At 35.8% G+C, this 17,385-nt stretch overlaps 1 protein-coding gene across 3 annotated transcripts in view; it reads right to left on the bottom strand.

Annotated features, from left to right (window-relative positions):
• Window positions 1–17,385, bottom strand: part of LOC133651248 (guanine nucleotide-binding protein G(i) subunit alpha-2-like) — an 81,506-nt gene that overhangs the window by 32,220 nt on the left and 31,901 nt on the right. For all 3 annotated transcript variants that reach the window (XM_062049308.1, XM_062049317.1, XM_062049324.1), the window contains one exon: window positions 7,402–7,444. In XM_062049308.1, the coding sequence (XP_061905292.1) occupies window positions 7,402–7,444 (43 nt within the window). The remainder of the gene's footprint in view (window positions 1–7,401; window positions 7,445–17,385) is intronic.

Genomic DNA, 17,385 nt, shown 5'->3' with positions numbered 1-17,385 from the left:
TGTGAACAAATAATATTAATTTGGAGGATATTTAATTAATATAGAGGATATATCCATCCATCCATTTTCTACCGCTTGTCCCTTTTGGGGTCAAGGGTGAGTCTGGAGCCTACCCAGCTTCATTCGATATAATTGGATATTAAGAGTATTTGAAAGTTTGACTCCTACCTTGTTTATTTCCGTGATGACCTTCTTAAAGTTTTGCTATAATGCGCCAAACATGGATAAGTGTGGAGGGAGTGTTTCTAAATTTTTCCCATCGTGCACTCTAATGGATTTAAATGGGTGTAATTTAGAATTATTTTTTATGGTGTTTGGACATTTTTCATAATATCCACAATGTTCAGTGAGCGGGTTGTGTTATATACGACCATGTGTGTTGACCTTTATTTTGTAGATGTATTTATTTATTTTTTTGCACCATGACTAGGGAAGGTTGTTTGGATTGTGTCATACTGTATAAGTGAATACTGTGCTACTGTTTCAAAGTACTATCAAAGGTCATTAATCTGATTAACATACATTTTCCACAAGATGGCAGCAAATGTAACATTCAGCGACCAGTTGGTAATTAAGATTAATTGGAAAGTATTCCGCAGTGCAAGGCTTTGTTGAACTCATGAAGTCTTGCGGGGCAAATTGAAGGCAATGGCAGGCCGCTTTTACCCCGGGGGCCGTAGTTTGGACACATCTGGTTTAGAGAGTCTGCACTCCTTTTTACTTCTGATAGCACATGTAGCATTAGCATTTAGCCCAGGGATGTCCAAACATTTTGACTGGGGGGCCGCATTGGGCTTAAAAAATTTGGCCGAGGGCCGAAAGCCGACTGCATGTAAAGTAACTATATATATGCATATATATATATGCATATATATGCATATATATATATATATATATATGTGTGTGTGTGTGTGTGTGTGTGTGTGTGTGTGTGTGTGTGTGTGTGTGTGTGTGTGTGTGTGTGTGTGTGTGTGTGTACATATACTAAAGAAAAATATAATCGCAACACTTTTCACGCTCCCAGTTTTCATGAGTTGAACTCAAAGATCTAACATTTTTACTATATACACAAAATATATATCCCTCTCAAATATTGTTCACAAAACTGTCTAAATCTGTGTTAGAGAGCATTTCTTCTCTTTGATTGATTGATTGAGACTTTTATTAGTAGGTTGCACAGTGAAGTACATATTCCGTACAATTGACCACTAAATGGTAACACCCGAATAAGTTTTTCAACTTGTTTAAGTCGGGGTCCACTTAAATTGATTCATGATACAGATATATACTATCATATATACTAAGGTAATCCATCCCACCTCACATGTGTGGCATATCAAGATGCTGATTAAATAGCAAGATTATTGCACAGGTGTGCCTTAGGCTGCCCACAATAAATGCCAGTCCGAAATGTGCAGTTTTGCTTTATTGTGGGTCTCGGGGTTCAGAAAAGCAGTCAGTATCTGGTGTGACCACCATTTGCCTCACATGGTGCAATACATCTCCTTCACATAGAGTTGATCAGGTTGTTGATTGTGGCCTGTGGAATGTTGGTCCACTCCTCTTCAATGGCTGTGCCAAGTTGCTGGATATTGGCAGGAACTGCAACACGTTGTCGTATATGCCGATCCACAGCATCCCAACATGCTTATTGGGTGACATGTCTGGTCAATATGCTGGTCATGCAAGAACTGGGATGTTTTCAGCTTCCAGGAATTGTGTACAGATCCTTGCAAAATGGGGCCTTGTATTGCCATGCTGCAACATGAGGTGATGGTCTCAGGTGAAGGGCACAACAATGTGCCTCAGGATCTCAACACGGTATCTCTGTGCATTCAAAATACCATAAATAAAATGCACTTGCGTTTGTTGTCTATAACATACACCTTCCCATACCATAACCCCAGCTCCACCATGGGTCTCTCGATTTACAACGTTGACATCAGCAAACCGCTCTCCCACACGACACCACACATGCTGTCTGCCAGTTGCCCTGAACAGTGAAAACCGGGATTCATCTGTGAAAAGAACACCTCTCCAACGCTCCAGACGCCATTGAATGTAAGCATTTGCCCACTCAAGTTGGTTACAACGTCGAACTGAAGTCAGGTCTTACGACGAGCATGCAAATGAGCTTCCCTGAGACGGTTTCTCACAGTTAGTGCCGAAATTCTTTGGTCATGCAAACCAATTGTTGCAGCAGCTGTCCGGTGGCTGGTCTCAGACGATCATGGAGGTGCACCTGCTGGATGTGGAGGTCCTGGGCTGGGGTGGTTACACGTGGCCTGCAGTTGTGAGGCCGGTTGGATGTACTACCAAAGTCTCTGAAACGCCTTTGTGTTATTGTGAGCAGCCTAAGGCTGCTGTTTAATCCGCATTTTGATATACCACACCTGTGAGGTGGGATGGATTATCTTGGCAAAGAAGAAATGCTCACTAACACAGATTTAGACAGATTTGTGAACAATATTTGAGAGGAATAGGTCTTTTATTTATATAGTAAAAGTTTTAGATCTTTGAGTTTAACTCATGAAAAATGGGAACAAAAACAAAAGTGTTGCGTGAGATCGACAGACTGATAGTCAGTAAATTATATAATATAATGCATATATAATTAACGTATGTTATAATTTGTTATTTAGAGTATTTGAAAGTTCAACTCCTACCTTGTTTCCTTGTGTGACAACCTCCTTAAAGTTTTAAAATCAGTCATAAATATCAGGCAGCTAAAATGCGCCAAACATGGATAAGTGTGGAGAGAGTGTTTTGCATTTTTCCATCATCCCTTGTAATGGATTTAAATGAGTGCAACTTTGATTTTTTTATGGTGATAGGACATTTTTTTATAATATCAACAAAGTTCAGTGAGCAGGTAGTGTTGTGTGTGACCATGTTTGTCGAATTTTTGTGCTGGTTGAATATTTTTTCTGCACCATTACTCGGGAAGGTTGTTTGAATTGTGACATAATCCATAGCTGTGCTGTATTTTCATGAAAGTATAATGAATGGTCACTGACTTTAGTTACTCTCAAAGGCCACCAGATAGCGTCACAATGGCAGTTATCAGACCGCTGGGTATTTGCATGTATTTTGAAAACACCAAGCCGTTCAAATTCCTTTTTGAACTCGTGCCGTCTCACGGGCCATTTTGGACACCCCTGATTAAGCTGCTAAGAGCAGACCGACATTTGAATTTGAAAATATCTCATCTGTAATGTTATTAAAGACGATGCACATTTGCAAGTCGTAATATTGTTAACAGCATCACAATTTGAAAATGCATTTTAAAACATCTTCATTATCCCCGATGGGGCATTTTGTTTATTTTGGGTCTTGTACCAATGCACAAACACTCAGGACGGTAAAATAGTTCAAATTTGTCAACATTTATAAAATATTTTTCTATGTTCATCTTATCTAATCTTATTTATTCAGTCAGTAGGTTGTCAACATGTTGAACTGTCTCTATAGTTTCTTTACTTTTTAGTACAGATGCTTTAAAACTGGTAGCTTAAAAACAATATAAAAAATTGTGATAATAATCGGGACCAAATGATATGAAAAAAATGAATTGCAATATTTTTTAGCCATATTGGCCAGCCTTAATATACAGACCTGCACAAACAAGCACGCAGGCATACACGCACGCACACCCACAGACACATTTTTGTGTTAAAACCATTTTTACAGACTGTTCTTGCTCCCAGACCATTAAAAATAGATCCAGTGGCCAGTTTGCCTCAAGGAATGTGAATAAATAAATAATTTGAGGTCCTGCATGTGTTCTGACTGGTGTTCAGGTTCAACACAGAAAAATATGAAAACTATTTTTTAATCTGCTGTTCTTACACTGAGAGTTAAAAGACGATAGCAGCCAACAGAAAAAACACCAAGATAATCTGCTATTAAAGCAAATATTATTCAGGAGGATCGTTTGGTATATTAATTTGGTATATTATTTTTTTTTTTACATTTATTCCATACTATTACACACTTAAACCAGGCCAGAGCAGTTCTACTGATAATATATTCACAAGATACAGAAAGCAATATTTATAGTGGACTATTAATTAATGATATCCAGTAAATGAGCACTTGCCTGTTTTATTTCATTTAATGAAGGTAAATATAGTACGAAAATAGATTATTTAAAAAAATTGGTGCAGGGTTATGAGGAGTGAGTCATCCTTATCTCACTTACAAAATAAATTACTGAACTTTAATTGGGATAAGGTTTATGAGCAAGATGATAAAGCATATATATATTTTTAGACAAATTCATAACTGTGTGATAAAAACAGTCTAATTAAACAATATAACATTATTGTGCAAATAATATTTTGTTGTCCAAGTGACTGCTTCCAAAAAGAAAAATATAGAATAATAAAGAACAAGGGGTGCCCAATGTGTGTCCGCATCTCAAGTTTTGTTGGCCCTTACGGCAAATAAACTAGGCTGACCATACGTCCTCTTTTCCCCGGACATGTCCTCTTTTGCGGGCGGGGTTTCTTAAATGCCTCAAATGTCCAGAATTTTGAATTAGGGTTGCGTGTATTTTCAATGTACGTTCAGGGTTAAGTTAAGAAGGGGTTAAAAAAAACAAACCTGAAGGTGCGCACACGTAGCAGCATTCGTGAGGGAGGGGCAGAGACACAGAGTGAGAGAGCTAGTGAGTGGAGACACTGGAGAGAGACACGAGAACAAGAAATGCCTAAACGTAAATGCAACTTCACGGATGATTTGTGGGAAAAGTATTCGAGTTTTCGTCCTGGCCGTGACACATGGAAAGCAGAATGCACTGTGTGCAAAGCAGGAACGTATGTATCTGTGGCAAATAAAGGGGCCAACGATCTACAAGCCCATATCGACACTACAAAGCACAAAACAGCTGTGCAGGGCGAGAACTCGTCTGCTGTTTTTGTTTAAATTTAATTAACTTCTTTTGAGGCATTACTTATGTTTACATTATACACAAGAGGTTATTTTGAATATTTCTACCTCTGCACTTTTTTTCCCAAAACTGTGAATGTTACAGAATATAAGTGTGACTTATTTTGTTATACTGTCAAGCAGTGTTGGCGTTAACGCACTTATTGTGTCTTTTTAACGCATTGAAATCAGAAAGGACGCAGATTATTAATTTTTTTTTACCATTTGTGGCCCACAGCTAATGTTTTAAAGGCCCACGGCACATTCTAAAAATACTATTAAAATTAACAAAAACATAACAAAAGTGAAATAAAAAAGCTTAAAGGTGAAATGTAATTTAGAAAAAGTTGCAATGTTGACTAATAAAACAAAGCTGTTTTTTTTTTCTTTCAAACGGTCATTGTTATGTTATTATGAATTATTGACCTATCAAAGGTTCCGATTACTTCACATCAAATATTCCACTTTGAAAAATATTTTTGGTGGAAGATTTTGCATATTTTGTGTGTTTGCCATAAAAAACATAGTTTTGTTTGACAAAAAAGGGCGGAATACAAACAAACAAAAAAAACAACATAAAAAAAAACTAAAACATTTTGAAATGAGGAATAGATCTGAAGTTGATGTAGACTCCAGAGATCTAAGCGTTAAATATAAAATGTATGTATGCCCTGGCACACCATTATCATCATTTCATGACCTAAGCAAAACACTTTTTACACTTTTATACTGAAATAAATACACCTACAACTTATTAAATAAAAACATAGAAAACACTACCAGCAGTGGTAAAGTTTAGATCCATGGAGGAAAGAAGAAAGTGAATGAATGTTTATAACTGAATACATTTACATATGTATACACATTTGTTTTCTTTTGTATTATCTTTTTTAATGAATTAAGTAGCGTTTATGACAACCTTTTTCCAAAACACAATATAGAATGTGAGATACAACAGGATAATGCATACATTTGTCATTTGTTTTCAAAACGCTTACAAAAAAGTGGGACCCAAAAAATTTACTGTGGTACCCCATTTTTATGACTTGATGGGGTCCCTGGGACCCCATTTTGAAAATTCCTAGCGCCAACACTACTGTCAACAGAGGAGAAAAAATGCTTTATTTAAAAAAATATATTATTTATAAAGCAAGTTCGAGTATCATTGGTAAATTTTCACCTAGTCCCGGCCTTGGCGTGCTGCCCGCCTTGGCACGCATATATGTGTCCTCTTTTTGGGATTTCAGAATATGGTCAGCCTAAAATAAACTACATTTCTTAGTTTCTTAAGTATCATTGACAAGTAGCATTATCAGGCTAAACATGTTACACAAAGAGAAAGCCAGAAGCAGGCATGCTAATAGCTAAGCTAACTGCTAAAATAGCTTAAGACAACAGAAGAAATAAGTGCTTGATTAAGGTTAAAATTATTTACTGTACAATGTCTGCTCCCACTAGGATGCTGACTGTTAGGATGTTGATATATTCCCATTTAGAGGAAGACTGACTCATAATCCTCGCAAAGAAAAAAGGGGGGTGGAATGAAGCATCTTTTCGGGTCTTTTTTGCCATTGCCGGGTCTAAAAGTGTACCAACTTTCCAATTATGTCCTCATCATTTTACTATCAAGGTGGGAGGCATGACTTACAATCTAGAATAAACTTTCGCAAACGCTGAGGCGAGAAAGCAGCTCACCAGCTCATGATGTCAATGCAGCAGCATAAGAAAGTTACCTCTCTCCGCTAAATATAAGTCCTTAATGATAGCACTTTTTTTAATAATATCGCAAATACTCCTACAATATTCTAATAGAGTATTGTTGGCGCTTTTTGGAAGGTTATTTATAAAGGTTTTATGGGCGGAATAAACGCAGTGACGTCATGGCTGCCATTGGCTCAATCTTTGGCGGACTTTTGCTTACGAGTTAGAATGCATTAAACAAAAAAATTTGCTCTTTTCTCCCATAAGGATTGTGAATTATAAGTAAAATAAAAATAAAATTGCAGTGTGGACAGAGGAAGACCTTGAAGGAAAAAATCAAAAGATTTAAAAGAGTAGTAGATAGTAGTTTGGATTTTTTTTAGTTACTGGCTATTATTGACTTTATTTTAAACAAACAATTGCTTGTATTAAGAAACTAATGAACTAGTTCAAATAGTGTTAAAATGTCAATTACACATCATAAATATATTGAAAAATGTACAGTAATACATGTACGAATGCAGCTGAGATAGGCTCCAGCACCCCCGCGACCCTGAACGGGACAAGCGGTAGAACATGGATGTATGGATAGATATTGGTGACGGCCGATCTCACTCTTGGATGATCAATGTCGGTAGCATAAAACCATGATGGGAACATCCCCAGTACATAAAAGTACACACAGTAAAGTATACTGATGGAAGTATTCCATGTTGTTGATAACTGGATAGCAGAAACTTTTACTTGATGAAGAAATTATTTGTGACTTACTTCATCTGCTTCACAATGGTACTTTTCCCAGACTCCCCAGCACCTGATGGAACAAAAAAACTCAAGTTAGACAAACTTCAAAGTTGAAGGGATGTGCTACTAATACAAACTGTAGAGGACTGAAGCATGTGCCAGGTGGGACACACACAATTCATGTATTGCTCATACCATGCAGTTCCCCTTGAATGTGAACTTTTCATCTTCAACATGTTGGACAAACATTCTTCAAGCTTCAGTTCCAGTGCACAAAGCAGATAACTTTTGATATATTTTTGAACTTTTTTGTAGTTTCTCTGCGGAAGAAGGCACATTTATCAAAACTATATTCAGAAAATTAGAAAGTTATTTTCCAATAAACAGTATCTGAGCCCAATGTGAACTATTCAGCAGAGGCAAGACCTCTGCAAAGGTCTAACTATCATAAACATTCTGGCATTATGAACTACAAACCCCGTTTCCATATGAGTTGGGAAATTGTTTTAGATGTAAATATAAACGGAATACTATGATTTGTAAATCCTTTTCAACTCATATTCAATTGAATGCACTACAAAGACAAGATATTTGATGTTCAAACTCATAAACTTTTTTTTTTTTTGCAAATAATAATTAACTTAGAATTTCATGGCTGCAACACGTGCCAAAGTAGTTGGGAAAGGGCATGTTCACCACTGTGTTACATGGCCTTTCCTTTTAACAACAACACTCCGTAAACGTTTGGGAACTGAGGAGACACATATTTTAAGCTTCTCAGGTGGAATTTCCCATTCTTGCTTGATGTACAGCTTAAGTTGTTCAACAGTCCGGGGGTCTCTGTTGTGGTATTTTAGGCTTCATAATGCGCCACACATTTTCAATGGGAGACAGGTCTGGACTACAGGCAGGCCAGTCTAGTACCTGCACTCTTTTACTATGAAGCCACGTTGATGTAACACGTGGCTTGGCATTGTCTTGCTGAAATAAGCAGGGGCGTCCATGGTAACGTTGCTTGGATGGCAACATATGTTGCTCCAAAACCTGTATGTACCTTTCAGCATTAATGGCGCCTTCACAGATGTGTAAGTTACCCATGTCTTGGGCACTAATACACACCCATACCATCACAGATGCTGGCTTTTCAACTTTGCGCCTATAACAATCCAGATGGTTCTTTTCCTCTTTGGTCCAGAAGACACGACGTCCACAGTTTCCAAAAACAATTTGAAATGTGGACTCGTCAGACCACAGAAAACTTTTCCACTTTGTATCAGTCCATCTTAGATGAGCTCAGGCCCAGCGAAGCCGACGGCGTTTCTGGGTGTTGTTGATAAACGGTTTTTGCCTTGCATAGGAGAGTTTTAACTTGCACTTACAGATGTAGCAACCAACTGTAGTTACTGACAGTGGGTTTCTGAAGTGTTCCTGAGCCCATGTGGTGATATCCTTTACACACTTGGCTTTGTGATTTTTGGATATAAACTGATGCTGTACATTGTATTAATAGACTTTTGCTTGTTAGGGTTCAATAAGTCAATATTAAAGTCACCACATAAGAACATTATTCTTTGACCATTATCCATGTAAGTAGCCTTGATCCATTCTTCAAATGTTTCTATACTTGACTTAGGTGATCTATATATACAACTGATGAAAATGTTTTTGCTTTTTTCCTGACATATTTCAATGGTTATACATTCTAAGATATTATCTATAGCAAATGACATGTTTTTTACCAATTTGTAGTTCAGGTTCTTCATCATGTACACAGCTACTCCTCCTCCATTTTTGTTGGTTCTGTTGATGTAGTTTAGTTCATATCCCTCCAGATCAAAATCTATTCCTTTTTTATCATCAATCCATGTTTCTGTAACAGCAATCACTTTGAATGGTTCGTTGATGTGTTCCAAAAAGTTCTTAATGTTGTTGTAGTTTGCATACAAGCTTCTGCTATTAAAATGAATAATTGACAATTTGTTATCGCATGTAATGTTGCTATTATATTGATCATCTGTATAATAAAAACAATTATTACTGATGTGGGAGAAAAAATTTGTATCTGGATCTATATCATTTTCCAAATCCTGGTTTTTGTAATCTTTGTTGCAGAAATTTTTTAGTTCCATATTTTCTTGTTCAACAATCTTTGATGTTGTTTCAATAATCTCAATAAGTGTAGGTGAATGCAATCCTGAATGTAGGTCCTCTTGTTTAGTCGTCCCTTGGAACATAGTAGTGTCGATGCTGAATTTGGGTGTTTGTTTTCTGTCAGAGTCCATTATCATCGTTGTTTTGGTAGCTGTGTAAACTTTAAAAATTGTCCAGGTCCTTGATGTCATGGACAACAATTACTCTTGCTTCTGGACTTCCATTCAGCTTGATGTAGATTTTACAGTTGGTGCTCCAAGTTCCCTGGATTTTTCCCTGCCTTCTCAAGTCGCGTGCTTTCTTGGCGATTCCAGCATTGCGTTTTGTGAGATGCTCATTCATGTACACATTTGTTCCCTTCAGCTTCTTACCCTGTCTCAGCAGTGCCATTTTAGATTTTCTGTTTACAAGTTTCACGAGCACGACTGGAGTGGCGTTGTTGTTTCTTCCGTTCAGTGGGATGCATGTTTCGATGGTATTAATGTCAATTTCAATTTCCTTTGATTGCAGAAAGTTGACCACTTGCTGTTCTGCTGAGATCATATCCATTTCATCTGGTTCACCTTCATTATTCACAGCTTTCGCATAGGATCTTGGTTTAATTCGGTGCCCAGTCACGATGATATCATTCATTCGTTTGTCCTGATCCATTTCATCTATGATATTCCTCAGCATGTTGTTGTCTTCTTGAAGGGTCTTCATTTGTTTGCTCATTTCAGTGGCTTCATTATTTCTTCTGTTGTTCTGAGATTGCAGATTTTCTATATTTTCCTGCAGACTTTTCACATCTTGTTGGTGTTCTGTTGTTACTTTTCTCAGATATTCCTTCAATTCTTTCATTTCTTCTTTCATTTCTTTCAATTCTTTCATTTCTTCTTTCATTTCTTTCATTTCTTTTTTCATTTATTTCATTTCTTCTTTCATTTCTTTCATTTCTTCTTTCATTTCTTCAAGTATTTGTATTATCACTTCTTGATGCCCATCATGTCTTGTGTCCAACCTCAAATCTTGTTCCCAGTTGTGTTCTGTAACAGCTGACCCCGAAGGTTTCGGGATTTCAATCTTTCCTTTACCTTTTCGCATCGCGGCAGTCACTGACGTCAATGCCTCTTGCTTGTGTCTTAAGGGCAGTTGCTTCTTTAGCGACTTGCGGCACTTTAACTTGTTTTTTCCAACAATTTCGTATCTTGCGCCGTTCAGAGATCAATTTGAGGTTTCAGCCTGTCAACTTATATCACTCTGCGACGTCGGGATCACTTTAAAACAGCTGTAAACTCTCCGTAGCTTTTGGTTGCTAGGCAACCGCTTTGAACTGCGGCAAGGCGCCTTTGGTTTGAGGCTAACGGCTCTCCCAACTCGCCTTCTTTCAGCGTATCAGTGCCTCTCAACTGACCAAAATCAGATTGAAGATGCCAGGGTACTCTCCTGTGGCTGTGATCGCAAATCAGTGGTCAAAATCTTCAGATTTAACAAAAAACTCCGGTAGCAAGAGCGGAGCCTTTCTCTTTTGCGTCCTTTCTCATTGACAGGAAGTGACGCATATACGCATTTCTTAAACAAGTTCATAATACTTTATGACAAACATTGTCCATGGATACAACTTAGTAATAAACAGAGAAAGAATAACCAACCATGGATGACAAAAGGATTAAAAAATGCTTGTAAGAAGAAGAATACACTATATAGAGAATTTATAGCACAAAGAACTATAGAGGCAGAAATTAAGTACAAAAAGTATAAAAACAAGTTAACAGAAATACTACGATCATGTAGAAAAGAATATTACAGTGAATTATTGGACAGGAACAAAAATAATATGAGAGCAACATGGGGCATCCTCAATAGCATTATTAAAAATGGCACAAAGAGGGACTACCCTCAATACTTTTTAGACGGAAATAAAAACAATGACAACATAAAGGAAGTAGTTGAAAGCTTCAATAATTATTTTGTAAATATTGGACCAAAATTGGAAGAAAGGATTCCAGACCCAGTTCCAATTGAGGACTATAATGATACCATAGAGCGAAATCCCAACTCCATGTTCCTCAGTAATGTGACACAGGAGGAAATAGTTATAATCGTGAAAAATGTAAATCTAAGACTTCAACTGATTGTAATGGAATTGATATGGATACGATAAAAAAGGTTATAGAAGAGATATCAGGACCATTAATGTATATTAGTAACCTATCATTTCAAACAGGTACATTTCCAAACAAAATGAAAATAGCTAAAGTTGCACCAATTTATAAGACTGGAGATAAACATCAATTAGACCTGTTTCTTTACTTCCACAATTTTCTAAAATCATTGAAAAACTGTTTAATAACAGATTAGAGCGTTTCATAAATAAAAATAGAATACTCGAAGAGAACCAATATGGATACAGAGCTAATGTCTCAACTTCAATGGCTTTAATTGAAATTACAGAAGAAATTACCAATGCAATAGACAGTAAAAAATGTGCAGCAGCAGTTTTTATGGATCTAACTAAAGCATTTGACACAATTAATCACAATATTTTAATCAAAAAACTAGAACGATATGGCATCAGAGGGTTAGTCTTAAACTGGATAAGAAGTTATCTAACGAACAGGAAACAATACGTGAAGCTAGGCGAACACATGTCTACAACGCTAAATATATCATGTGGTGTACCTCAGGGATCAATATTAGGACCTAAATTATTCAATCTCTATATAAATGACATTTGTAAAGTTACAAAAGATTTAAAGTTAGTATTATTTGCGGATGATACAACAGCGTTTTGTTCAGGAGAGAACACACAGGAGATAATACAAATAATAACAGAAGAAATTAACAAATTAAAAAGATGGTTTGACAAAAACAGACTATCGTTGAATCTTAGTAAAACTAAAATAATGCTATTTGGTAATAGTAGAAGAGAAAGTCAAACACAAATACAAATAGACGGAATAGAAATTGAAAGAGTAAATGAAACCAAATTTCTAGGTATAATGATTGATGATAAATTGAACTGGAAATCTCACGTAAAAAATATACAACATAAAGTTGCAAGAAACACGTCAATAATGAATAAAGCAAAACATGTTCTAGACAAAAAATCACTTCATAGTCTATACTGCTCACTAGTGTTACCATATCTGAGCTACTGTGTAGAAATATGGGGAAATAATTACAAAAGTACACTTCATTCATTAACGGTGTTACAAAAAAGATCAGTTAGAATAATAAATAATGTTGGATATAGAGAACATACAAATCCTTTATTTATTGAATCAAAGATACTGAAATTCCACGACATAGTGAATTTGCAAACAGCTAAAATTATGCACAAAGCAAACTATAACCTGCTACCCAAGAATATACAACAATTCTTCTCAACAAAAGAGGAGAAATATAATCTTAGAGAAAAATGTAATTTAAAACATTTGTACGCACGTACAACACTTAAGACCTTCAGTATATCAGTATGTGGAATTAAATTATGGAATGGATTAAGCAAAGCAATCAAACAATGTACTAATATGATCCACTTCAAGAAACTCTTCAAACTCAAAGTGTTTACAAAGTACAAAGAAGAAGAACCATGACAAACATTTTCAATTTATTTCATCCATCCATTCATTCATTCTTAAAGTAATCTTACTTATCTCATCATATGAAATATGACTTTCTTCACCAATTATTATTATTAAATTCTTACTATTATTTATTTATTTATTTTTATTGTGATTACATATGGAGTTTATTGGGAAAAAATTGAGAACAGGAAGTGAATAAAAAAAGTTTCAGCAACTGTTATGTAAAGAAAAGGGGTAGGATTAAATAAGCTCTGCTTCTTCCTACTCCTTTTCGAACATGTTGAAAAGAGAAACTGGAAATTGTGACGTATCATGTTGTATGCTTGCATGTTCGAAATAAACTCAAACTCAACTCAACACTGATGTCGCTTGTTGATGCAGTACAGCCTGAGGGATCGAAGGTCACGGGCTTAGCTGCTTACGTGCAGTGATTTCTCCAGATTCTCTGAACCCTTTGATGATATTACGGACCGTAGATGGTGAAATCCCTAAATTCCTTGCAATAGCTGGTTGAGAAAGGTTTTTCTTAAACTGTTCAACAATTTGCTCACGCATTTGTTGACAAAGTGGTGACCCTCGCCCCATCCTTGTTTGTGAATGACTGAGCATTTCATGGAATCTACTTTTATACCCAATCATGGCACCCACCTGTTCCCAATTTGCCTGTTCACCTGTGGGATGTTCCAAATAAGTGTTTGATGAGCATTCCTCAACTTTATCAGTATTTATTGCCACCTTTCCCAACTTCTTTGTCACGTGTTGCTGGCATCAAATTCTAAAGTTAATGATTATTTGCAAAAAAAAAAAGTTTATCAGTTTGAACATCAAATATGTTGTCTTTGTAGCATATTCAACTGCATATGGGTTGAAAATGATTTGCAAATCATTGTGTTCCGTTTATATTTACATCTAACACAATTTCCCAACTCATATGGAAACGGGGTTTGTATAATGATATGTATAAATATGCAAAATATATTGTATGATAATTTGTATAAATATGGAAAATGTACTATAAGATAGTTTGTATAAAGATAAAATATGTACAGTATAATAGTTTGTATAAAGATCAAAATGCACAGTATGACAATTTGTACAAAGATAAAAATGTACTGTATGAAAATATTAGTCTCTCAGTGGACACACACATGAATGGAGGTCACCTTCCTGACTCCAGAATAAAACATCTATTAATATTCCAGGCCCACATGGAGAAGAGCAGGTAATAAAGTGAGTGTAGCCTCATTCTTTGTGCTCAAGGTGTTTTTGTTTTGTATTCGTAATTTGTTTGTGTTGTAGGTACTTTTCAAAGGGGAGTAACAAACACATCCAAGTGATCACGTGTGAAATGCAAATACAGTGCAGACAATATTAATGTGAGAGGGTTGAGAAATAATAAAATATGTAAGGAGTATTTAAGTTGACTTTGAGCAGGAAACCGTGATCGTGTGATCAGAGAAAGATCTAGAAGACAAAGGTCAAATATTTACATGAGTGCCCGCAGATAATATCAAACAGCTGAAGAAGATGAACATGTTCCTGATTTTTTAATGTTTCTAACTGTTTAGTGTTCATGGTTGTTTACGTTACTGATTGTTTGTGGTATTGGTTATTTGTGTAACAGACTCTTATGTGTTCCTGATTGTTATGTTACTGATTGTTTGTGTTTCTGATTGTTTATGTCCCTGATTGTTTGTGTTACTGACTGTTTATGCTGCTGATTGTGTAGGCTGCTGATTGTTTGTGTTACTGAATGTTTATGTTCCTGATTGTTTGTGTTACTGATTGTTTGTGTTGCTGATTGTTTATGTTACTGAATGTTTATGTTCCTGATTGTTCCTGTAACTGATTTTTTGCATTACTGTTTGTTTGTGTTGCTGATTGTTTATGCTGCTGATTGTGTATGCTGCTAATGTGTATGCAGTTGACTGTTTGTGTTTCTGATTGTTTGTGTTCCTGATTGTTTATGTTAGTTAATGTTTATGTTCCTGATTGTTCGTGTAACAGATTCTTTGCGTTACTGATTGTTTGTGTTGCTGATTGTTTATGCTGCTGATTGTGTATGCTGCTAATGTGTATGCAGTTGACTGTTTGTGTTTCTGATTGTTTGTGTTCCTGATTGTTTATGTTGCTGATTGTTTATGTTGCCTGTGGTTTGTGAGACTGATTGATTGGATGACTTAATTGTTTATGTGACTGATTGTGTTACTAATTGTTTGTTACTGATTGTTTATGTTACCGTTTATTTGTTACTGATCATTTTGTTATGTTACTGATTGTTTAATGTGACTGCTTTTCTAATGTTATTGACTTTTTGTTTGACCGATTGTTTGTGAGAACGCATGCACACGTATACAAAGTCTCTATCACTGGTCTGCAAGATGGCGTTCACACTTGATCAAAACGAACCATACTAGCAGAGCAAACGCACCAGACTTCCTTTTTACTGCACCAAACATTACAACTAATCGCACCGTGAAACCTCACCATGTTTGATCTTCCATCAAATATATATATCAAATTTTTTTTTTTTCCCATGAGTGTTCAAGTGCACAGTCAGGATTTGAAAGCTTTCCCTTTGCTGATGAATAATAAATAAGATTTACAGTAGCAGACCAGCGCCATTAAAAAGATCCATATTGCAGCACTGAGAGTGGACAGTACTGTACATCACAAGGTGGAACACAAGCTTGTCCATCCAAACATCGTTGCTTTCTGAAGACAACTATAGTCTGCTAAGATTGTTGTAACAAAACAACAACACAAACAAAAAAGACTGTCCAAGAATACTTAAGTTATTGTAGAAAGGAAGATGAAACAAAACAAACAATATCGGAGTTTTTATGTTGGTAAGTATTTGCATTTCCACTACAGTACACAGCACAGTTGAATATACAACTACAAAAGAGCATGTTTATATTAGAAAATGGCAGTTAGGCTGTAACACACAGTTCATTTACTTTATGCCATATCTACTTATGCTATATCTACTGTATGCTATATCTACCAAATGCTATATCTACAAAATGCTATATTTACTGTACACTATGTCTACTGTATACTATATCATCATATACTATATCTACCATATGCTTTATCTACTGTATGGCATATCTACCTACTGTATACTATATATACTACATACCATATCTGCTGTATGCTATGTATGTTATAATGAATGCTATAGCTGCTATTTCTACTATATACACTATATGTTTATTGCTATATCTATTGTATACTATATCAATTATATGCTATATATACTTTATCAGTGATTCTAAAACTGAGGTACATACGACTATCAGTATTTTTCGTACCGGTTCCAAATTAGGTCGGTCCTTGAGGACCGTGAAGATTCTGGACTAACGATACTGCGTTCTGTATTATTTGTTCCAGCTGACTGACATAATTACGACACATTGTCACATTCAGTTCAGCTGTCGCTGCTGCACATAAAATCAGTTTGGAATAATGACAAGGAAGCAACATCATACAAAATTTTGCAACAAACAATATTTCCACCTCAAAAGTTCCTGAAAGTCATGCACGCCGTGTCAGTTTGAAGTGAATGTACTTTACTCTAAATCACGATCGCATTTTATCAACCGTCCTAGCAATCCATTAATCCACAGGTCAATATTAATCTACTCGAAGAAGTGAAAAACTAAGGTTATATGATAATCCGTAAAGTCGCTTTAAAGAAAGATAGCAGTCGCTGTGACTGACAGGTCCGTGTTTGCCGTCTGACATCGCTCCATTGCGGCACAATTGGGTGTCATTAAAACACATTTGGCTTAAATGTGTTTCAGTTCATTCGGTTGCTTGACTACAAACTGGATGATCGAGCATTACGCTTCATCCCTGGGTCTTTTTGTTTTTACATAACACACACTACACAAACACATACATCGGTAGCTGTTAATACTTAATATGGCTTCCGGCCCGTCCTCATATACGTCTATGTGCGACATAAACATAAATAACAAATCCTATTGTTACAAAATGCACACCCACAAAACATGCAAATTGATTGTATTGATTTATATGATATATTGTATTTGATATGATATATCATGTAAAAGGTATGTGCTCTGCACAGACATGCCATAGAGTGACGATGATGGCGGCGTCGTGGATACATATATACATCGTACATATATATATATATAGATATATATATATATATATATATACTGTATATATATATATATAGATATATATATATATATATATATACTGTATATATATATATATATATATATATATATATATATATATATATATATACTGT

Source organism: Entelurus aequoreus, linkage group LG01 (genome assembly GCF_033978785.1).
Source record: "Entelurus aequoreus isolate RoL-2023_Sb linkage group LG01, RoL_Eaeq_v1.1, whole genome shotgun sequence".
Classification (NCBI taxonomy): Eukaryota; Metazoa; Chordata; class Actinopteri; order Syngnathiformes; family Syngnathidae; genus Entelurus; species Entelurus aequoreus.
Note: the sequence above shows the minus strand (reverse complement) of the source record. Positions and strands in the feature narration are given on the sequence as shown.